We start from the raw sequence: 24,485 nt of genomic DNA on the forward strand, positions 1-24,485 counted from the left end.
ATTAACGTGCCGGCGCTCTACCAACTGAGCTATCTAGACCTATGTTGGCGGTGTCCCTATTTTGTCAATATCTTTGTTCGGGGTGCCAGTCAGAAGCCATAAAACCGTTAACTGCCGTGTAGTCAGGGATCACACCCAAATTACGATACAACCTGGGAAGCAACAGCTAGGGGATCACCTTAAGGGGATGCGACTTTTTGTTTCAGTTTTGTGATACCAAAAATGTATTCCAAAAAGAATCATGTTTAGTTCCCCTTGAGTATAGGGCACATGGTGTGTACAAGTATGTTATGCACAGTGTGGGAAGTGTGTCAGGGTACTCACAGAGAAACCCTATGGTGAATTGAACTTTAGTAAATGCTGAAATGATTAGACCTACTTTGGAGTGTAAACCATTCATGTGGGCTGATAACATTTCTAAGTATTAGGATCCACTAAGTACATAACTTTTCAAAAAGCAAGTAAGAGGATAATAACAAGTATGCTAAACAAAATTAGAACAGTTTCATTTGGGCCCAGATTCAAAAGCTGTTAAGCAAAAAAAAATACTGCTTAGCAAGTTTCTTTGCTAAGCAAAACAAATTAGTGGGATAAAAGTGGCACCAATGAAAACTTTATGGAATTTTGGTTGGTAACCAGTTTCTGTTAAGCAAGATCTGTCTGTGCTTAGTAAGTTTGAATGCTTACAGGCTTTGTAAAATTAAGCCCCGACTGGTAAACCGAGTGTTTCTATGTTTAGCATACCTGATTACCAACCATCCGCATGAAATCAAGCAATGAGTGTCCGCTAATCAGTCAAGCAGGACTCATTATAGGATTTGTATGTCAAATTACTTAAGTCAACTAAAAAGCCCAATTACGTCAGTAGATATAGTATACACCCACAAATGTATTCTGCACCATTAGATTGTAGTATCGTAGGCACACTGAAGACGTGCTGTAGACGTGTGACCAATGTGTACACTTGACTGAGGATAGCGCACTACACCCATCTGGTGAAATACGTACACGCTCTCCAATTAAGCAAGGCACTGGGTTATGTGACAATTGCTTAGCAGTTCTGCGTCATGCCCCAAAAACCATCCCCACAAGTTTAATCATCAACAAATATAAACTGTGTGCATGTTTGACTAAAGTTTGTCCTTATTGACAATTTCCGCATTACGATATAGGATAATTATACGCTATGCTAATCCCAACAGGCATGGCGCCTGGGTGACCTGTTTCAGCCACCCCCGGGATTGGGAATGGCAGGCTATATAAGTACAGGGGGATGCTCGCCAAGATTGGTAGTTAACAATGCTGATGTAGAGAGAGAGGACTTAGATCTCCAAGGCGCTGGTTGCCATAACTTTTACATAGCGCTGGTCGCTATAGGCGCTGGATCGCCATCCCCCAACAAATCAACTCATATTTTTTTATAAAACACATAAAGCGCTGGTCGCTGCTGGTGCTGGATCACCATTGATATTTTCATGACAGATCTTATTTTGAAATTTCTTCTGTAACAACTTTTGCGTAATCAACTTGATTATCGACAAAGGTAAGTCATTTCATGCTCATTTATTTACGCATGCATTGCATCCATCTGTCTGGTTCTATCAGCTTGCAAACAAATCGGTCAACGATGCCAACAATACTAGATTCAAGAAATTTTTAAAAATATCTTTTCCTTTTAGAAAAGACTCGAGTAGGATTTAAACATCAAACTTACATGTAGTGCAAACAAATATTCTGCAGGTTGTCTCTGATACTTCCTTACTACATTAATGTAACATAATCATGTAGCCACCATAGGAATTAACCTTTGTGTAATAAATAACTTCTGTGTCAGTGTAGGAAGTGTATGTTACAATCCCCTTGTTCTGACATGTTCTCTGGGGATGGTTTGGGATGAGTTTGGGAATGGTATATGTAGGCATTGACGCCTCATCAAGTTAAAGTTGGGATGGGACGCCTGTCAACCGTCAAAGTTTCCTGTGTACTAATAAAGTTTGACTCTACTCTACTTTACCATCTGGGCCCCGTTTCATAGAGCTACTTAAAAACAAAACAAGCAGCTAAGCACAACAAAACTATGCTTACCAGAATAAGACAACCGGCCAAACTACTACCATGTCACATTGTGACTGGTATCCTGCTCATTTCTGCTTAGCAAACAACTGCCTGTTTGAACATGATGGCAAGCAAAAATTTACCAACTTGGCTCTAAAGCATGTTCCATTTCTGCTCAGCAACTTTACATTCATACTGTTGACGTTGTATACTCAGTGAAAAACCCAAGTTCTTTTTGACAATCACAATCTGACGTTCTGCCCCACGGTTTCCTGGTATTGCTCTAGCATTACAGTCAGCAAAGCACGTTTCCAGGTTAAAAGGTCATTGACATGAAATTTCGTTCCAGAATTGGGCCATGTCATACAGTATACACTGTACCTCTGGGCACATCTCCAGAATGTACATATACATCTATAGGCATCAATGGTAGAAAAACCAACTTTGCCACGGGGGATTCGGGAACAATATTTTGGTTCCACAATGGGTAGTTGTAATACGTAGGGTATTGACTTGCGGTGGTGATGCATTGGGGATTGGTGTATGTGTACACAGTGAGTGTTGCTAGTATACGAATAGCTCACATGCACGAGGTGCGTGGACAATGATAGACCTAGGGCTGCCAGGTAAAATTAGGTGGAGCAATTCATTTCCTAAAAAACATTTCTGTAAAGTTGGTGTTGATACCTTTAAAAAGAACAAAAAATGGCTCACACAAAAAAAATCCACAAAATGTGTCACAAAGCTTTCATTGAAAATATGTTATCTAAGAAGACCAGGATTTAGTTTGTGTTCATATTATGACTACTTTGGATTTCTTTTTCTGAGAGTTAAGTTGAATGCACTGCATTTCAACTTTCCTACAATTTGTTTTCAAGTAGCAAACATTTCCGAGAAGTGTTTGTTTACCCTCATTATCTCAATACCTCACAGCGGTTTTTACCAATGGAATAATTGTTGTTGATGGTGGCTAACCGCTGGCACATTAAAATGCAAAATTCCTTGTATTGCCAGCTCATTGTAAGAGATTCCATTTTAAAATGTTGCTGAACAACCTGCGAGGCATCAATTAAAAAAAATACAAAAACTGATTCCATAACACACAGACTTGTACAAAACAAAGGCAACAAAGGCAATTGCCCCACTAAATGTTCTAATACAAACTGGAAAAATAAAATGTACAAGCACTTTTTCCTCTTTGCAATTACCTGACTGACACTGCTACCCACCACTTATTTTCTTATACAAACTGACATTTATCTTATGGAAATGACCTTTTAGGCCTATTTAACAGGAGAACAGCTCTACACTTTTAAAACAAAACAAATTCCAGGTCTGGGTTCAGCTTCTGCTGTAAAAAGCTAAACTTTCTTGTGCTCAGCAATTCTATAAATATTCTTTTTTTTTGTGCAAAGAGTCCCTCAAGGAATTCTCCATTGGAATAAAAAAAAAGGGTTGGATTTGGATTGGATGCAAATACATGTAAATCAAGCAGATTTGCTTCTTTGACTGGTCATCCCAACAGTAATACACCCCCCCCCCCCCTGTTGATGAAGACTGTTGTTTCATTCCACTCCATAATTTTGTGTTATTTGTTTAGCCAATTTTTTGTTAACAACTGTGGCGTCACGACTCGACCTAGTCCTAGATCAGAGCATACTGGGGCCTCATTGACAAACCCTAGCCACAAGCATACGAAGGGGGGTAGCGTGTTCATTTATATACTGTGCTTTACACAATGGTACAAACAAATATATTGTGAATAGTGCCGGTGCCTGTGAGTCTGTGTGCAGGAGTTCTATGACCACACGACTACTGAACTCTGTCGGGGGACAACCTTGAAAATTAAATGGTAGTACTATGTACCGCAGAAAACACTGCCTTGCTGAAGGGGAGAAAGAAAAGAAAATGTTGAGGAGAAAATCTGGAACAGAAACCATTGCCGCCACAAGGACAGCCTGGTGGGTTTGTAATTTGTGATCTTGGGATATTAATCATTTCCAAGCAGTTGTTTATTTCCAAAATTGGAAAACAAGTCTTTCTTTTCTTTTCCCCCAAACAAATTTGTAACATTTGCACGAACATTAAAGAAGGCAATGAACTATTTGTTTTGTTTCTGAGAAGCTGAAGGGGGGACTGTCTTAAGGAATTTGAAACCATTTGTGCTACATTTTTTCAAAGTGCAACGTGCATTAACCTCCACTAAGATTTTCAGGGTTGCAATACAAACCAAACTAATTTTAAACTAACAAGGTTGTGTAATTTCGTTGATCATAAATTATGAGAAGCAAACACCTGGAGGTGGTTCCAAGTGACACTAAAAAAAACTGCAGGACGCACATTTTGTTGATTGGGTGCAACATTCCTGTACCCCAAAAGGGGTGTGAACAATGCTTGCATTATACCCCACATGTGGCCAACTTTTCTGAAATATTCTAACAGGTGTGCAGGGGCAAATTTTTTTGATTGGTTTATCAAAAGAATTTTTTTGTCTATAGTGGGCTGGGCTACGAAAACCCGAGCAACCATCGCCTGAAAGCCTCCTGCGAGGCACTCAAGTAAAGCAGACCCTCAATTGTCCCTGTTATCTGATAAAGAACTGATTTCCTACCAATGATGACAAGGTGTGATTCGAATATCCTAAAGTGGTGGGACGGGCATGTGCGTATACGCTGACGGTATGCCCAGCGTTTGCTTGGTGGTGATAGGTGGTTGATGGGTGTCAGCCATCCAATCCATTAAACTACACTGTAAGTCACTGGAACCGTTTAGCTTAAAAATATACACACGCCTATGCAAGGTGCCACTCACACTGATAATTGAGTCAACCTCCCCCCCTCCGAAAAAAAAGAGGGCACAAATGATACTCCAGTGACCCCGTTTACATGCTTAAATGCTTCATAATCAAGAAGACCCAATGCATGACCCAATTCAGCCTAGTCAATGATCCAGAAACACAAATCAAGCTATCGAAGGAACAAAGCAAACTGCAAAGAGTGGGCAAATCAAATGTGATGGGGATAACTTTGGGCCAAGGAAGAAGGTATAAATAGGGCCGCTGGTTTCCAGCCTTGCCATTGCGAAACATGTTGCTTCATCCCGGCACAAGTCTCTGTAAAGTCGTTTGACAAGCATCGAGCCCCGAGTGCGTACCGTGTATGGATGTGTGTGTGTGTCAACAGGTGAGCGTTTACTGCACAATTACCAATTAGTAGCTGGATACATGTTACACTCATGTAACCGAGCTACATGATTCATGCTCTTAGGCGTTCAGTCAAACTCCGACTGTAACAGTGACGTTCATTGGAACTGTAGGGTGCGATCATGTATCTTGATCGTGTAGGCCCTACAGCATTAAATCAACTGTCACGCTGAACTTTGGCAAACCTTTAGGGGTGCACTTTGTTTTTACTCGTTGGCTGAAAAGTACCAACGGTCATCTGTCATTAATAACTTGAAACAACACAGAACTATTCAACAAATATTTACTAGTTATTTTTAGTGACTTCTTATTGAAACAACACATTGGCGACATTTGACTGGGGTGATTGTTGGCATTTTTTTTAAAATACTTTAAAAAAAACTTTATTATTTCAAAACTTTAATAATTTTTTTGAACATGAACTATTTGTTTTCTTCTTCATGTTTTTGGAGAAATCTTTTATTTTGTATACACATTCTTTTGTATTTGTTTAATTTAATTTTACAGGGATATTTGTTTGCCTTTATTTAACAATTTATGCCTACATATGTATTGCTTTCTTTTGGGGAGTAATGACAATTCCAACTAACTTGTTGAATATTTCTGCGGATGTGTTTGGGTGATTTGATTTTTTATTTATAACGAACTTTTGAAAGTTTTGGCTCAAATGATATCAAAGTTATAGGCAAATAATGTAAGAAAAAAACATCTTTGTTGCATAGAATCGCAAGTTTTCAGATGTTCAACCTCAGATTCAAATTTGTTGGTTTAAAATCACCGCTTATCTGAAACTGCATTACTTCAAAGGGTGTTGTTTCTAACAAAGATTTATAACATCAACATTCCCCAGTACTCTCTCAGAAGGTGTACCCTCCCTTTAAAGGCAGTGGACACTATTGGTAATTCCTAAAAATAATTGTTAGCATAAAAACTTTACTTGGTAACAAGCAATGGAGAGTGTTTTTTCTTACATTGCTATCTCGCAACTTCGATGACCAATTGAGTTCAAGTTTTCACAGGTTTGTTATTTTATGCATATGTTGAGATACACCAAGTGAGAAGACTTGTCTTTGACAATTACCAATAGTGTCAAATGTCTTTAAATGAACTAGGTATAATATCACAATAACACCCCTCAGAAAATGAAGGTATCTTATCTAAACGGTAATTTGACTATTTTTATACTTGGAAGCCACAGAAAGGTAAGTGACACCACAGATAAAGATTTTACAAATCTAGATCACGGAGACTTAAACTTTGATTAAGGTTAATGGGAAGTTAAACTTGATCGGGAAGTTTACTATTTTTAGTCACCCCCTCTCCTGTTACTCTCCCACACACTTATACAAAAAGTAAAACACTTTCAAAGGCAGTGGACACTATTGGTAATTACTCAGAATAATTATTAGCATAAAACTTTATACTTGTTAACAAGCAATGGAGATGTGTTGATAGTATAAAACTTTGTGAGAAACGGCTCCCTTTGAAGTAACGTAGTTTTCGAGAAAGAAGTAATTTTCCACGAATTTGATTTCAAGACCTCAGAATTAGATTTTGAGGTCTCGAAAATTAAGCATCTGAAAGCACACTACTTCATGTGACAAGGGTGTTTCTTCTTTCATTATTATCTCGAAACTTCGACGACCAATTGAGCTCAAATTTTCACAGGTTTGTTATTTTATGCATATGTTGAGATACACCAAGTGAGAAGACTGGTCTTTGACAATTACCAAAAGTGTCCAGGGTCTTTAAGTCTACACTTAAAGGGAAGGTAAAGGTTTTGGTAATCAGTCTTACGATTCATAGCAATAAAACCTTACTTAGTCATAGTTAGAAGTATAGCAGCTTTCAACAGTATGGAGCATTTTGAGAATCATTTCACTTTCAGAGGTAGTGGAATAAGATACTGGTTTTTATCCCCCAAGTTTGTGAATCTGAGATACGTTACTGTCAGATAAGATGCTTAGAGTGTGTATTCCAATTATGGATTATTCTTCCAGCGAGGAAATAACCGCTCCGGATTTTCGTCAATATCTCAAATATTTGACCACCTTTTGATTTTAAATTTTGCACGGGTTAGTTTCCTTGTATGTATATCTTCATTTGTGAAGGATTAAAACAATCAACTGGTTCCAAAATCTGAAAAGGTAAAATGTCTCTTTAAAAAAATGTATTAACATCTATTTTTCAGTTTCGTAGAGAGTATTCAAAAAGCTCCACATTTCAAACTCTCATCATACTCTTTGAAGTGGTTGAACTTGTTCTGGAAATAATAGTTCATAGCAGTGACAAGTTTGCGCCATCTTACACATCGTGCATTTTTGTTTGTGGTTTAGAATTTTTGTCTGGTAAAGAAAAATATTTCTGATGCAAGTTAAATTGACTTTGAGTCAGAAAGAGCAAGAAGGTTTCAGAAGGTTCCATGAAAATTCACGCAGTTGTTGAACTAACAGCCGACTTCAAGATCGAATCCGAGAACACAGGAAGTGAACTAAATCCATGTCTAACTCACGCAGGTATAAACCACATGCAGTGGGTGTTCTTAATGCTTTATAAGCTGTCGTTTCTTTGAATTCCCCAAACCTCCAACCTCAAACTGAAGGACATACTTGTCTTTGGACAAGGCTGTGAATGTGTAATTGTGCGTGTGCAAACATGTACATAGGGTGCATTATAAAGAATCAACTCTTAAGGATGTTGGGTACTAAACACTTCCTTCTCTCCTCAATAATGATTTATGCTGGTAGACACGAGGAGACGCTTCAGCTTGACTTTGTCTCGGACAGACATCATTCATAAATGCTTGGAGATTGTGTGTCATCACTTCACAGTTGGTGATGTTTTCAAAAAAACTAACTTCCCTTTTTGTCCTGATTTGTCATTTCTGCAGGCAAACTGAAGCGCACAAGTTCACTGTCACCAATCGGATCACCAACTGGTGGACACACGCGTGCTAACCGACAACCACTCTCAGAGTCACCATGATCCTCACAGCTTCACTTTGTGGCACGGCGCTCTGTGCTATGTACTACCTCAAGGAACAGTATGATTACACTATCCGACGGATGCCTCCTGGGCCGTCCTCCATCCCATTCATTGGGAATGCACTCAGCATTGACTGCAATGCCCCTCACCTCTCTATGTTAGAACTGGCCAAGAAGTACGGCAACATCTTCAGCATCAAGTTGGGATCACAACGTGTCGTCATCCTCAACAGCTGTGAGGTGATCAAGGAGGCGTACAAAGGCTTGGACATTTCTCACAGACCGAACATCTATTGCATGGATGTCTTAGTCGGAGATAAAGGATTCTTGACGTGCAAGGACACCAATCAGTGGCGTCTGCACACAAAACTTTGCCGTAGCGCCCTCAGAGTGATAAACAACAGCAGCCTCGGCATCAAAATCAGCGAGGAGGCCGACTGCCTTATTAACAAAATGCTTGACTATCACGGCAAGGCGTTCAACCCTTGCCAGGATCTGTACCTGGCCTCCCTTAACATCCTCTGTAACATTTCATTTGGGGAGCGGTATTCACATAACGATCCGGAGCTCCATGAGATCTTGGACTACTCGGCGCAAATCCTGAAGGTGATCTCACCAGTCCACCCTGTCAACGCACTGCCATGGTTAAGGCACTTCCCAAACAAGTGGTTCGATAGCCTCCTCAAAGCAAAGGACAAACGAGACAGACTGCTGATGAGGAAGTACGTGCAGCACGTAGCCACATACAAGGACGGTGAGGTGCGGGACATGCTGGATGCAATGCTGGCCTCGGCCAAGCAAGCAGTGCAAGAGAAGGATGAGAACTCACTGAGTGTCTTGACACCAGAGCACATCATCATCAACATGTGGCTCATGTTTTTTGCAGGTTGGCTTTTATCTCTTTCTCTCTCCCTCATACAAAAATGTACATGCTATATAACCTCTCTATGTCTTCAAAGCACGAGGCTTGCCCACAAGATCATCATCAGATACTTCTTAAAATATGTAGTGATGTGAATTTCTCAAACTCTGCTCTGAGAACAAACAAATATTTGAAGACCCACTTGTACAACTTTTATTGTGTGTGTAATTACGACCATCATGTCGAAATTAGTTATTTAGACCCCCCCCCCCCCTTCAAAAGAAAATCATTCCTGGCAAGACCCGCAAGTAGTGTGTAAAACTAGAAGACAAACAAAAATCATATCAAAAAAGGTTGCTTGACCTTATCCGTCCCCAAACCCCACCTTTAAAAAAACCTACACTATGACAAGATTATATTTAGTGGCTTAACACAGGTTTGTGCGTCAACTGCTTATAAATAAATAAAAAAATTCACAAGTGGGCCGATTTCCCTGGTGGTCTATTCTTGATTAAACGTATTCCAACAGACCACAAAAAGTGTCATTACTGTCGGAAAATCATTTTTCCTCATTTCCTGTGTGTAGTTATTGACTGCCCACAGGAATAATCACAACGCGGTCAAAAAAACAAAATTCAAATTGCAGATTAACGTATAATTTGCATAATTCATTTCCAAATTCCAAACTTGTTTTGTATTTTTCAAGCATGAACCACATTTCTGACCTACTTTTGAAGTTGACAATTTCAAATGGTAATTAACTGAAACTCATAAAAGTCATTGACAAAAGCAAACTTTTGCAGGAAATGTTTACACCTATAACACAAAGTAAAACCATGGAATTTTCCCCTTTGCAAATAATAAAACCACCACAACTTATTCTTACCGACGATATTTATATTTTTGTTTGATTAAGGTACGGACACCGTAGCCAATACACTGCAGTGGGGTTTACTGTACATGGCAGCATTCCCTAAGAAACAAGCTAAAGTGCAAGACCAGATTGATGAAGTGCTTGGGAAGGATGGACCACTCACGCTGGAAAGCAAATCCTCATTGCCATATTTGGGTAAGTTCCCTCAATCTTGTTTTTCCTCTTTTCTGTATTATACTGTATCACATATGACGTCACCGTTCAAAAACCTGCCCAACAACATGGCGTCCGCGAGTGTGTGCATGCATGTGCCATAGAAATCAAAGCGGGAACGCTACGTGCTGCGTTCTTCTTTGGTGTACGCATTTAGACGCCCGTACGGTTTGCCCTACAAGATGGCGACTTTCACAGCAACAATGGGGTTATGTCCTATCTACCTCCTACTCGCGAGCAAGTTTACAAACTAATCCGTTCTCTAATCGGCAGCTAATGAAGTTCCCCGAGTGATGGGGTAATAATATTATGTTCTCTCAAGAGCGACTGTTGAACTCCCCAAAACAAAAACAACAACAGTACAACACATTGCAAAACATGCAACTGAGTGTTGTTACACATTATAATGTGCAGTACAATGACATTCAGATTGTGCTCCATATACCGTCTGATAATTAAGCCGGTAGACTTTAAAGGCAGTGGACACTTTTGGTAATACCAAGACTAGCCTTCACAGTTGGTGTATCTCAACATATGCATAAAACAACTAACCTGTGAAAGGTTGAGCTCAATCGGTCATCGAAGTTGCGAGATAACAATGAAAGAAAAAAACACCCTTGTCACACGAAGTTGTGTGCGTTTAGAGGGTCGATTTGAGACCTCAAGTTCTAAATCTGAGGTCTCAAAATAAAATTCGTGGAAAATTACGTCTTTCTCGAAAAATATGGCACTTCAGAGGGAGCCGTTTCATTGTCCCTATTACTCGTTACCAAGTAAGGTTTTATGCTAATAATTATTTTGAGTTATTACCAATAGTGTTCACTGCCTTTAGTAAAGCGATAAGGATTAAGGATTACCTTGATACAGATTCACCTCATGTGTGCAAAGGATGCAAGGGCATTCACCAAGGACCAAATCCCATACAAATGTCACCGCTATAGACAACTCCAATGCAAATCCATCACGAGCAATCATGTCAAATGGCATGAAAATCAATTGTACTTATCATACACATTGCATGATATCAATTTGATGTGGTGTGGCCATGCTGTCAACTGAAGGACAACAAGGCTACATTGACACAATGGACAACTCCATTTAGGGAAGAGAGGAGGTCACCGTTCCAATAAAGGGAAACAATCAAACGACATTTTAAAATGAATCCCTTTTTATCATTGTGCTCCTTAGACTCTTTTGAATTTACATCAGGAATTTTTCATCAGTTAGTCAATGTTCCTACACCTTAGGCCTATTTATTATTTTACACAATCACTAGCACTAGATATCACATTACATCAGCTCATTTGATCTCCGAAGGCATTTTTGACACCAATCTTCCAATAGATAGAACTTTTCACACAGAACTCAATTTAACCTTCGCTAGATTGGGATAAGACTGGTCTGCCTTGCCTCATTCAATGCCATAGTTACACGAAGTGGATTCATCCAAATCTAGCATTAAAAAAACCGAGAATTTGGAGCCGATTTCCAGTAAATTGTTTTTTATTTGTTAATGCAATTTCTAATTATTGTCCATCTTTCTTGTCTTTGTTCAGAGGCTACAGTTTATGAGATCATGAGGTTTAGCTCTTTGACCATCCTAGGGGTACCACATGCAGCTGCCGTCGACACCAGAGTCGGAGGGTACTACATCCCTAAAGGTAAGTAACTTGTGGCATTCACATCAAAATCACTCCATTATACTATATTTTTTATTAAACATCTCAAAATGTTAATATGTATAAAGTCAGTATAGTCCCATCCACTGGTGGTGCTAAAACACATTGAAGAATTAATAACAGGAGTGTAAATGCTCTTCTAGTTCAGTCCATCATAGTATACATTGTGATATGTACCCTATGTGGTTAGTACACACAAAGTGTACCTGGTTGTAGATTTTACTGCATGCATCTGTAATAGTGCCCTCTGTTGGCCACAAACCAACACCACCTACCATTGGCAGAAAGTTCAGAGCAATGTAAATGAGGTTGCAGCACAGACACAAGAGGGCGCTATTTACATTTGCCAGTGGCAGCATGCTAGCTCTCTGACACCATACAGTGTTGGTGTTGTATTATACTTTTAATATATTTTGACCACTTGCAATGATGTGCGTGCAGCTGTTTAGTAAAGTTACACCAAATGTATAATTATATGAGTCCAAGTATGATAATGCACAAAACATGATAGTAAAGTTGACATTAAAGCCATTGGACCCTTTCGGTACAGAAAAAAAAGAAAAAGTTCACAGATTTACAAATAACTTACATGGTTTACAGAAGGTAATGGTGAAATACTTCTCTTGAAATATTATTCCATGAAATGCTTTACTTTTTGAGAAAACAGTAAAACAATATCAATTCTCGTTAACGAGAATTACGGATTTTTTTTTAAACACATGTCATGACTCGGCGAAACGCGCGGATACAAGGGTGGGTTTTCCCGTTATTTTCTCCCGACTCCGACGACCGATTAAGCCCAAATTGTCACAGGTTTGTTATTTGATATAGAAGTTGTGATACACGAAGTGTGGGCCTTGGACAATACTGTTTACCGAAAGGGTCCAATGGCTTTAAGAAAACAATTTTGTTTTTTCTTTTTTTTTTCCTGATCTAAACTGTTTTCTTATTTTATTCCACAAATCAGGAACCCAAGTTATGGCCAACTTCTGGGCTGTCCATCATGACGAGGCGATCTGGGATCGACCCCACGACTTCCTCCCTGAGCGCTTCCTTGACACAGAGGGAAAACTCCGCAACATGTCCGAGTTTCCCTTCTTCATGCCCTTCTCGACCGGCCAGAGGAGCTGCATCGGCAAAGGCATGGCCAAGTCAGAGCTCTTCCTGATCTTGGGCAAGCTGCTCCAGAGATTCTGCTTCCAACTGCCGCTCAATGCTAAGGTAGACCTACAAGGAATGGCTTCCGTTTCTCTCATCCCTAAACCCTATGAGATTAAGGCACTTGAGCGAGCAATGTACATCTAGAGAGGGTTGCCATGAATCTGTACTCTAAAAGGGATGGTACAACAGGAGTTGTATATTCCTTAAGCTTGTTAAGCAATACACTCCAGCACCATCAAGATCATGGCCCCCGTATGCAATAACATCCATGAATACAAACTCTCATCATCGTAACAAGGGGCCAGACTGTTTCTCCTTCCATCCCAAAAAATATTGATTTTGACTTGAAAGAACAATCCAGAAGGCTGCGCCAAGATAACAGTCCATTTCGCATGAAATCTGAGAGATTTTCAGACTTAGTATAGAAAACAATGCAGACAAGTTTGTTGATTTGTTAAAAATAGCTTATGGACTTTTGATTGGAATGAATAGTACTTTTCGTTCCACAATTCTGTCCAACTATGTATGTATTTCTCCCTTTTTAATGGTTTAACAACTCTTTTCTGGTAAAAAAAAATGTTTTTAAAATGTTTTATTATTTCATAATGGAGTTTTTCCTCTCGAAATGTTAGAAACTATTATTGAGGGAACTGCCATTTGTACATGAGCTTACTAACAACACTGCTAGTATTCATACACTATTATTTGTACATCTTTAAAAATCTGAGAATTCAAAGTTAAAGGTGACGGTGTTTTGGTGTTTTGACCAAAGCAAACTGATGGTGATGGTAAGGCTTTCAACATTTTAAAGAAATAATTTAGGGTTGAGGTTGTGTTTTTGACATTTTAAGTGAAATTAAAGAAATAATTTCAGGTGAAGGTTGTGTTTTTGACAATTTAAGGGGACTTCATAGAAAACATGTACTTAAAGGATAAATGGGAGTTTGTTGTTTTTAAGAGTGTACATTAATATTTTTAAGGTGAGGATTTTTTGACAAATGAAGGCAAAATGCCATCTAGCAACAACAAAAAACTGTCAAGTTTTTTCCATTTTGTGGCTAAACAAAGCCATCATAGCCAATTGACAACTCTAAAAATCTTCCACATTGCACCTGTGTGACCTTTTGGCTCACTCCCTCCAACCTCCTTCAGTCATGGAATAGATGTTTTAAATGTTTGTATTCAGCTGCGTAAAAATTACAAATGTAAAGTATGTGTTTCCTTTTATTTTGAATTTCGACCAATATGTATTTATCCTACCTCTCAAAATAAATTCAGATGAATTAAAAGTCATAAGCATATAATAATGTATTCAAAAATACTACTTAATCAATTGTATTCAATGCACATATTGGAAGGTTTATGTTATCTGAAAAAAGGAGATGAATTTCTATATTTAAGAAAACAGGGGGCATGTTTCTTTCTGAGGCGAAAACAGGGGGCATGTTTCTTTCTGAGGCGAAAACAGGGGGCATGCTTCTTTCTGAGGAGAAAAATAATGTTCAATTTACAATTCACAAAGTTGCAAATTTTTTATTTGCAATTGATCTGTTGACACTTCAGTTTGCTGAAACAATATTGTTGAAAGACAAAAAAAAAAAAAAAAGTTTGAAACTACTTTCAAATGATAAAACAGATGTTGTAAATAAGATACTTTTGTTGTAACTTAGAGTTAACTTCCCTCAGACATCACTGTTTGTTTAGTTTTCTACATGCAAAAATAAACCCAGATAAGGCAAATAAATGTCAACTCTTTACTCGGACATTGAACAAAATCATCTCTGGCAAAAATGGATGTTTCTACTTCAACAATCTGCCAAACTACTTGGTGTTAATCTAATTAAGTTGATCCATCCCAAGTGAGACTAATGATAAACCCGTCTGATGGACCTTTGAAGCAGAAATTGGGTCAAATGAAAAAATCTACTTGTGATATTTCAACTGAGGACACTCTGCACGTCAATGCCACTGAAGTCCTGCTTATTGAAATGAGGACGAACTGCACGTCAATGCCACTGAAGTCCTGCTTATTGAAATGAGGACGAAAACAAATTAACAAGTCAGGGGTGCGTTCCACTCGCGCAAACGACTCGCAACTGTTCGCGCAAACGTTTTGTTGTCTTTTGAACGATTGGTGCGTATACGCGATGTCAACATGGCGGCGCCCTGAAATGAAGATGGCGCGCACCATACGTAGTTTTTTTTTAACTTTGTTTTTGCTGCAATAGTCCTCTTTTTGACATCATTACATCAACTAATTAACTTTGTTATTCCAAATCTGCATTATCATCCACCGAAAATACAACGTAATTATGTTTGTGACAAAGAAATAATACCGTATGCTTGTCCGCCATTTTAAAAACCACTCGCCAACACCTCCGAAGTATGTTCGCCTAAAGTTGCCAACGTTCGCCAACGGTGGCAGCGAACAACTCATTCCACTTGAAATTGTTGGCGAACGTGCGCAACTGTTGGCAACGTTTGCGCGAGTGGAACGCACCCCTGCTCTTTAACAAAAATGGTTGGAACTTCAATGACAACAATAACAGCCATCTGACAAATTTAATGTACAAAAAAAGATAAAGTGTTCACTTCTAACGGTTTTAAAACGATAATCAGTATTTCTCACTAGAAGGTAATTTTGTAATATAAGAGTAGCCACTAGACTGTAAATATTCTATTTTAGTGAACTATATTATTATGTGATAATAATTTTAATTAAGGAGATTTTCCATATATTTATTGTAAATTGGTGTATACGGATGAAGGGAGGGTACATGTACACCATCAGTTTCTGAAAGAGTACATTTTTCCCGTAACTTACACAAAATCCCTAAACTGTGAAATTAAGAAAGAAAAGAACAAAGAGTCTGATTATTTGTTTTACATACTTTACATTCTTATTATGACATCACAGACATATATTGACAGTCATTGACAGTTACTGACAGTCATTGACAGCCATTGACAGTAAATCCTTACACATGACAAAAATTCCCGGAATCAGGAAGACTCTTTCAGGATACCTTTGTTTAAACTTTAGTGAGATTGTCAGTTTTGAGGTGTAGTATTGAATCCACCAAATGGAGACAAACAAACCAAGTGGATTCTGGATGATTCCACAGTAGCTAGGGATAAATGAGCTTTCAAATTTGGACAATTGTGATCTCATTTTGTTTTTTGTCTGTTGTACCTTCCCTTTATAACCATTTGTTCTTCTTCACTTTAAACACAATGTGAATGTTTAGACATTTGCAGATATTAACCGAACCGTTTAAATCGATAGTTTTGTTTTTTGATTCAACTGATTTTATTGAACAGTGTTCTATTATAGTCGGGTGTAGTGTTAAAAGGGTTTAGTTATTGTAATAAAAGTGTCCACCTTTTTTTGTATTTTGGAATAAATAACTTGTATTTTCAAAGGTAAAGGCAACTGCATGTAATTAAAGGGGTTTACCAAGATTTTAGTAAAACTTTATTTTTATAATATTTTAAGGAGTTTATGTCTATTTGGTAAACTTGGGGGAAGCTGACTGAAAAAAAAACCCAGTTTGAACTTAAACGGTTGGTGCTTGTTGTCATTACATAATTGTTTTCTAATTATTCACTTGTCTAATATACATCATGTAACATGCAAATTATCTAAACAAATTACATGTTCTTATAAGTAGGGAAACCCTTTCCATTATAAAAAAGAAAATACTGACGTACACAATGGATTTTGACTTTCTGTGAATTAAATAGGGTGTGTATGTTAACAAGATACTCAAGTCGGGATTTGTCATCATTTCTGTGATGTCTACCCCTTTATGATTCAAGAAGAAAGACTGAACGAAAACTACTAGTAACCCACATTATGGTTTATTATTTAAAAAGATATTTAATTAGTGCTGCCACTTCCAAGGATAGCTCAGAAACTTGGGTTTGATTCCTGGCTTCTGACTGGCACCCATAGAGTTAAATATAAGAACTAGAGGGCGCACTGGTGATACTGCTTGCACACACAATATGGGACCGCTGTACACGCATTGAATATGAAGTACACGTCGGAGTTTGTACTTATTGACACCATGGAGCTCCATGTTGACACTACCGGTGCTGTTTGTCAACTTACAAAATGGCTGCACAAACACACGCTGTGTGATGCTGTTTTGTCAACTTACAAAATGGCCGCATGCGCGCATGCCGGGCCGCGTATATAGGCCAGTGCGCCCTCTAGTTCTTATATATACCTCTTTGCTGACACCCTATTACAAAAATATTTGCAAACTACATGTAGGGAGGACAAGGGTCATGACCGTCATTCGAACCCACACCCTGATGACTTGGTGACCAGAACAAGAGTCTGGGTGCGCAAGACCGCACGGCCATGGCATGCCACATGGCTAACCACAGTCTTCTTCAGCATTCTAATGTCTCAAAGGACACTGCCCTAATAGGCCTACAAGTAGGTACTACTTGTCTACTTACAAGGAATTCAATTACAATATTCATGGTACAGCAACAACAACAAAAGTGCAAAAACACTTTATTGACATTAACTATTAATGTTCAGTATGTACTGTACTAAATTAAGTTGAAGGGATAAGGAAAAGCAATTCAGTTTGCATCAATTGCTGTGTACGCAATTAAAATTATCTTTCAAACTGTTAATGTCATGAATTCAAGCAAAATGTCATGCCAAATTATATGCAAAATGGCATCCATAAATGGTAATTTGAGTTATAGCGTGAAAATGCATTCAAAGACGCTGTTGTGTGAGTGGAACGTGTACATTTGCCAACTGCTTTTCCTAGAAACGAAACCTACATTTCGGCTCTTGACGCAAACTATAGTGATGAGAACACGAGGCATGTAGAGTACACATGTGACAGAGCGGAAGATAATTCACGCATCATTGTGAATGCAGAATCTTCATTGGACTGTGCTTTTTAAGGTAAGAAAATGGCTTATTTCAGGTAATTCAAACCTCAAATTTGTAGGTTAGAGTTTTTGTGGGCCCCTAAACATAAAGGGCCCTTGCATAATCCCTTTGAGGCACTGAGTGGCCAGCCCCTTACCAATCACACTTTTTACTTGCAGGGACCCATTTCGTACTGCGAGAGGTTTGGTATATTACTCATGGTCTACGCTGTACAGTCATATAGCAAAGTAACAAGTTCTTATATAGCGTATTTTTAGAATAACCGTATCAATGCGCTTTAAGTTCATTTGGGCTAATAACTTTCCTTTAAACTTTCTCAACTCCCTGAGAAGTATACAGCCCCAACTGTCAGGCTCTAAGACAATATCTTTCAAACACAGTATCAACCTCTACCATCGCAGGTACCCATTTATACTCCTGGGTGAAGAGAAGCAATCATAGTAAAGCATCTTGGACAAGGACACATGTGTCACGACTGAGATTCGAACCCAGACTCCCATGACTTAACCACCAGAACTTGCTTAATTTTACACCCACGAGAACTTGAACTCGATGCTCTTAACTGCTCGGCCATGACAACCCCAAAACAAGACTGTAGACTATTATTCTTTAAAGGCAATGGACACTATTGGTAATTACTTAAAATATTTATTAGCATAAAACCTTTCTTGGTGACAAATATAATGGGGAGAGGTTGATGGTATAAAACATTGTGAGAAATGGCTCCCTCTGAAGTGCCATAGTTTTCGAGAAAGAAGTAATTTTCCACAAATTTGATTTTGAGACCTCAGAATTAGAACTTGAGGTCTCGAAATCAACCATCTAAACGCACACAACTTCGTGTGACAAGGGTGGTTTTTTCTTTCAGTATTATCTCGCAAGTTCGATGACCGATTGAACTCAAATTTTCACAGATTTGGTTTGTTATGCATATGTTGAGATACACCAACTGTGAAGGCTAGTCTTTGACAATTACCAATAGTGTCCACTGCCTTTAAACACACACTTATAAAAAAAACTCACTTTAAATGTATGCTTTTCAATTTTAATCCTCCTCATGGAGTGAAGCAAATGTAGAAAAAAAAACCTCTAAAAATGTCTAAGTCTCGTAAAAATATTTCTGGTCCAGAAAAGGTTCAGAGCTCCAAAACCAGTGGTCTTCGTGGAGATTTTCTTGAAATTTTGAAATCTTTTCTAGTATTTTGAAAGAGTCACAAGGCAATGTAAGATCAGGGGACACGGATATTCGTCTTGGAGGCTAATCGGAAACACCAGACTTATGTTCGAAGTGACAAAAGAATAATATAAAATAATTGAAGTCCTTATTATTGTCTTGTTGTTGTAATCTTTATATTTATATAATTGATTTTGGACAAAGTAATATTACAACTGATGTCCCTAATGTATTTTTTGAGTCAAACTGTTCAATTAAAAAAGAAAATTGTGTGGTGTAATCTAATTGATTTGTTTGTTCAATTACTTACACAACGATTGCAATGAACATACATCTCATGCCATCACTTACCCTTAAATAGATATCTTTCAGGTGCCAGAAAATATAACTGCTGCCCTCTTTTGAAAGTAAAATATTGAACACAAAATGTATCTGCTGCCCTCTTTGTTGCAACATAAATATTCAGCTACTCTGCATTCTGGCCTTGTGGAAAGACTGGTCCCCTGTCTTTATCCAAAAGGATAAAGTACTTACTTTTCAGAACCAGTAATTCAATTTCATTGAATACAATGGTTTCCTAGGATAAACTTGCAGTGACGTAAGCTTTCCATATCTGTGTTTGATTGGCCTGAGGTGATGAGGATACAGGTGACAACCATCACCTTGGACCAATCAAACCACAGATGTAACGCTTAATTTCGGCCGTCTGCTAAATGCAGTGTGCACTGTGAACTTTACTTGCATGGAAGGTTTTTAAGTCTGTAGGATTTAACTGCAAATCTCCATGTGAAATGAATGTAGGTGAAAGGTGATAATGGACAGTTCTATTTACATGTACAGTATGTTGCAATAACACAGAACCATTTAGCATCAATCAGACCCACCATGCACCCTGTCGCTCTGCATATTTTAACACTTTCTGAACAAAAAAGTTTACAAAAACAAGCTCATCAGCCCAGTCCTGGCAGTGGTCCTGGATGAGACTGGTACGCGGGGGTGGGGGGCCAAGTGAACTGCAGCCTAAAGTAACAATGTGGTGCAATCAAACTATAGAGGGCAGTATCTCACTTCACCATTGACATCCCCCTAGAAACTGCCAATGAATGCACCAAATGAAGCCCATGCCCACTGCATTTATTATTGACACAATGCTTGTTGGTAAAGGTATTCCACACAAAGAAAAAAAAAATGAACAAAAAAACAAACTACCAAACATGTCTGCCCTAAATGGCCTTTCAAACACAACTTATTTATAGCATTACATTTGGGTTTTTAGAGAAATTCCCAACAGTGGAACAAGAAATAACAAAAACAAGTCCACACACAATATCTGTAGGATCAATTGAAAAAGAAGAAAATGTTTGCAATAATTTTAGCTGTGCCAGATCGTAGCACTAATACAGTCAGTACGTGTGATTAAAAACATAAAGCTTGGTACACACAAGTACCTTTCTAAAATTAGACACCTTGACTGAGATCTGGGTATTGAGCTTCTATACAGTGCAGTCTGTAAGTTTAACTTAAAGGCAGTGGACACTATTGGTAGTTACTCAAAATAATTATTAGCATAGAAACTTTAATTGGTAACAAGCAATGTGGAGAGGTTGATGGTATAAAACATTGTAACAAACAGCTCACTCTGAAGTGCCATAGTTTTTGAGCAAGAAGTAATTTTCCACTAATTTGATTTCAAGACCTCAGATTTAGAACTTGAGGTCTCGAAATCAACCATGTAAATGCACACAACTTGGTGTGACAAGGGTGTTTTCTTCTTTCATTATTGTCTCGCAACTTTGATGAGCGATTGAGCTCAAATTTTCACAGCTTAGTTATTTTATGCAGATGTTGAGATACACTAACTATGAAGGCTAGTCTTTGACAACTACCAATAGTGTCCACTGCCTTTAATAAAGGCAGTGGACACTGTTGGTAATTGTCAAAGACCAGTCATCTCACTTGGTGTATCTCAACATATGCATAAAATAACAAACCTGTGAACATTTGAGCTCAATTGGTCATCATAGTTGAGAGATAACTATGACTATGAAAGATATGAATGAAATAAAAACACCCTTGTCACACGAAGTTGTGTGCTTTCAGATGCTTGATTTTGAGACCTCTAATTCTAAACTTGAGGTCTAAAAATCAAATTTGTGGAAAATTATCTTGAAAACTACGTTACTTCAGAGGGATCCGTTTCTCACAATGTTTTATATTATAACACCCCTTGCAAGTATTCTGCCTGCTCATTGGTTTAGAGCGCGTCACATGACATGTCTTAGTTTCGCTAGACGACGGCCGTGTGATAGTGCGTCAGTTTGCCATGCGCTAGTCCGAAGACTAGCACACGGCGCCGTGCGCTAGTCCGACAGACTAGCACACGGCGTGCAGTACCCAGACGTCCGTTGCGTGTACGAGGATGATAAATTAATAGTCTGTAACCATTTCGGATTGCACGACACTACATGCAACACAGTAAGTAAAAGTGTTTGCAATCTGTATTCGCGTCGTCCGTGGATTGTAGCATTCAGGTCTGTAACTTTATAATAATAGTACAGTATTTAGAAATGTTTGGGGTGTTATAAAAAAAATATTGACTGCTTTTACTTGTGCAATGGTTAAAAACTATGACTCCCTTGGTGATCCCCGGAGCGTTCTATTTTCCCGAGGCGAAGCCGAGGGAAAATAGAACGCTCCGGGGATCACCTCGGGAGTCATAGTTTTAACCATAGCACTCGAAGCAGTCAATATTTGTATACTATCAACAGCTCTCCATTGCATTGCTTGTTACCAAGTAAGTTTTTATGCAATAATTATTTTGAGTAATTACCAATAGTGACAACCGCCTTTAAGGTCTCAAGACGCACCTCTATCCATTTCAATTTCTATCATCTAAACTATGATCTCAGGCATGATTTTAGTCATTGGGAAAAAAAATTAGGAAAGTATTAATGAGTACAAAGGCTAGCCTACATGTACACATGGTGTACAGTACTAGGTAGACTTTACAGGCTATTATTTAATCACAAGTTTTCAATTGTTCAAGGTCAAACAAATTGGAAATCAGACTAAAGTAGGAAGGATCATGTCTGGATCTTGATGGAATAGCACCCTAAAGACTTTGTTATGTTGTAATTGCTTGATCTCAATGTTGCTATGTCACATGGTACATGTAAGGGCAAGCTTGTACCAGAAATTGTTCAAAACTAACTATTGGCCCAATTCACCTGGGCCCAGCTTTTAAAGATACTTGTACCCAGGGAGCTGAGATGGTTTTAAGGAATGAATAAGGCCCAGTGACCAGGGGTACTAATGTTGGAAGCGCTTTGACACACCCTTCCAGTGACCACGGGCACTGATGTTGGAAGCGCTTTGGGACGACCTTCAGGTGTATAAAGCGCTATATAAATTAAACTATTATTATTATTATTATTAGCTCAACGGTGTATGATAAACTTTATATGTACACCCTGAATTGGTTGAGAAAGCAGGTTTGATAGAATAAACTTCATGCACAGAGGCAATTGCCTCCATGCCTCTTGGTGCCCCTTGAAATGTTCCTGTAGAAATTTAAACTTGCCTTCCTTCATATAGTTGCCCTTACCAAGGAAAAAATGGCATACACTTGTAAAATCAATGGATCACCGGGTGCCACTTTCTAGTAAGTTTCCACCAGTCTTTAGGAAATATTGCAGTGCCCTTAGGACACAACAAAATAATGGTCCTGGGAATTAACTTTGGGTGCGTTCGTTTAGCTTCCCCGGGGCGACCCCGGTGTATGGCGTTTTTTTTTTCCAGGACGAACGTGTGCAGATAATTACCCACGTTCGTCCTGGAAAAAAAAACACACACACCGGGGTCGACCCAGGGAAGCTAAACGAACGCACCCATTAGGGATATGTTGCAAGGCTCATATTTGTTGGGGGGAGGGGGGGGGGTACACAATATCAAGACTTATAGCTCAGAATCTTTACTGGACCAGGTTTTTTTTACAAGACCAAAATCAAAATAAAAAGAGATCAGAATCAAAATGGGAACATGGTTTTGTCTTCAAACTGTTTCATTCGAACAACACACTAAGAGAAGATTTATTTTTTTTCTAGATTGATACTCAGCAGAATTGAAAGATATTTGTGAGACTCAACCTACACATTTGAACATTGTTCTTTTGAGACCAAGATCTTGAATTGAAGAAAAATATTAAGGCCACTGGACCTGTCCTGTCTTGAACTTACCAGCCTGACACTGAAATCACTGGCCAGTGATTTCTGTGTAAAATTCAAGCCCTGTATTGGGATTAAATTTACACCAAACTTTCAGCGTCAAAAGTGGAGTTCCATTCATATGTTTTCCCTCACATACAAACGTGTCTAGTACTCCTACCAAAAGACCTGTGAACCGAAAGACCTAGGTACCGGCAAGCAATGTTTTGTCAAAAACTGTCACAACTGTGAAATCAAACACTTGGTTCTCATTGAGCCTTTTGCCTTTACCTGGGCATTTTCAATTCACTGTTTATTTAAATGGGGGAGGTAGGATGGGAAGTTAACTTTAGACGCCCACTGCATGAGTTTATTAATGGTAAAATAGGAGACATTTCTAAGTACAGCTTTGCACAAAAGGTGAACCCACCCAACCCCCTCCAATAAAAATAAAATGGACGCACAAATCATGTTATCCTTTCAGTGGGCGACTACTACACCAAGCATTACAAAGTACAGCAAATTGTCACGTTCTCAATCTGATCAATATCATCCGATCTTGAAGGCCAGCCATTGGCAGCGGTTGACTGACACATTATACTTGAAAATAGAATAGGATGCAGGCCTGTTGAGATTGAACACAGTAGCCCCGTGGCCCTGGGTTTAGGGTGGTAGCCTAGTCATAACCTTGAGTCGGCTGTCTTACGGTTTATATACAGGTAATATGGCATGTTTCATATTATTTTTAAACTTTGTTGTCTTACGTTAACCCCAATTTGCACTCCACAGAGAGGGCATGTGTACGTGCCTCTCTCATTGCCATGGTATTTACGCAAAAAATTGTATTCAAGGATAGGTCGATGATGAGGTACGCAACTTTTAATTAACATTAGCCAACAGATCATTTGCTGTTTCCTGTTTTTTTTAATTAAGCTAGGACAATAGCGGTCAATCATGTTGCCCTTGCACTATACATTTCATAATATAATGTACAAGAAATGTCTTTAAAGTGGGGATTGATTTACGCGTGTACAGGTGAACACAATAAACAATATTACAAATAAAACTGTTTGCTGATGAAGTCTATTTTTCTCTAAATAAATATATTTGTTGACATGTTTCTATTTCTTGAGAATTCTTCATTTTTTATTTCCA

At 38.5% G+C, this 24,485-nt stretch overlaps 1 protein-coding gene across 2 annotated transcripts; it reads left to right on the top strand.

Annotated features, from left to right (window-relative positions):
- The first annotated feature begins 1,515 nt into the window (after nt 1-1,515).
- Nucleotides 1,516-15,148, top strand: LOC117299790 (steroid 17-alpha-hydroxylase/17,20 lyase-like). 2 transcript variants are annotated; one of them, XM_033783311.1, is made up of 5 exons: nt 1,516-1,543; nt 8,148-9,127; nt 10,020-10,172; nt 11,747-11,851; nt 12,837-15,148. In XM_033783311.1, the coding sequence occupies exons 2-5, from the start codon at nt 8,239-8,241 to the stop codon at nt 13,172-13,174; spliced, it is 1,485 nt and encodes a 494-aa protein (XP_033639202.1). In that variant the 5' UTR covers nt 1,516-1,543; nt 8,148-8,238; the 3' UTR covers nt 13,175-15,148. The 2 variants fall into 2 exon arrangements, with proteins under 2 accessions (XP_033639202.1, XP_033639200.1); XM_033783309.1 differs by lacking the exon at nt 1,516-1,543 and adding an exon at nt 5,143-5,237.
- Nucleotides 15,149-24,485: the final 9,337 nt, after the last annotated feature.

Source organism: Asterias rubens, chromosome 15 (assembly GCF_902459465.1).
Source record: "Asterias rubens chromosome 15, eAstRub1.3, whole genome shotgun sequence".
In the NCBI taxonomy this organism is placed as follows: Eukaryota; Metazoa; Echinodermata; class Asteroidea; order Forcipulatida; family Asteriidae; genus Asterias; species Asterias rubens.

Excerpts from the sequence above, each read along its gene's own strand:
- LOC117299790 (XM_033783311.1), top strand. The coding sequence starts at position 8,239 with ATGATCCTCACAGCTTCACTTTGTGGCACGGCGCTCTGTGCTATGTAC. Across the intron at positions 9,128-10,019 it reads GTGGCTCATGTTTTTTGCAG|GTACGGACACCGTAGCCAAT; the intron begins GTTGGCTTTTAT and ends TGTTTGATTAAG. Across the intron at positions 10,173-11,746 it reads ATCCTCATTGCCATATTTGG|AGGCTACAGTTTATGAGATC; the intron begins GTAAGTTCCCTC and ends GTCTTTGTTCAG.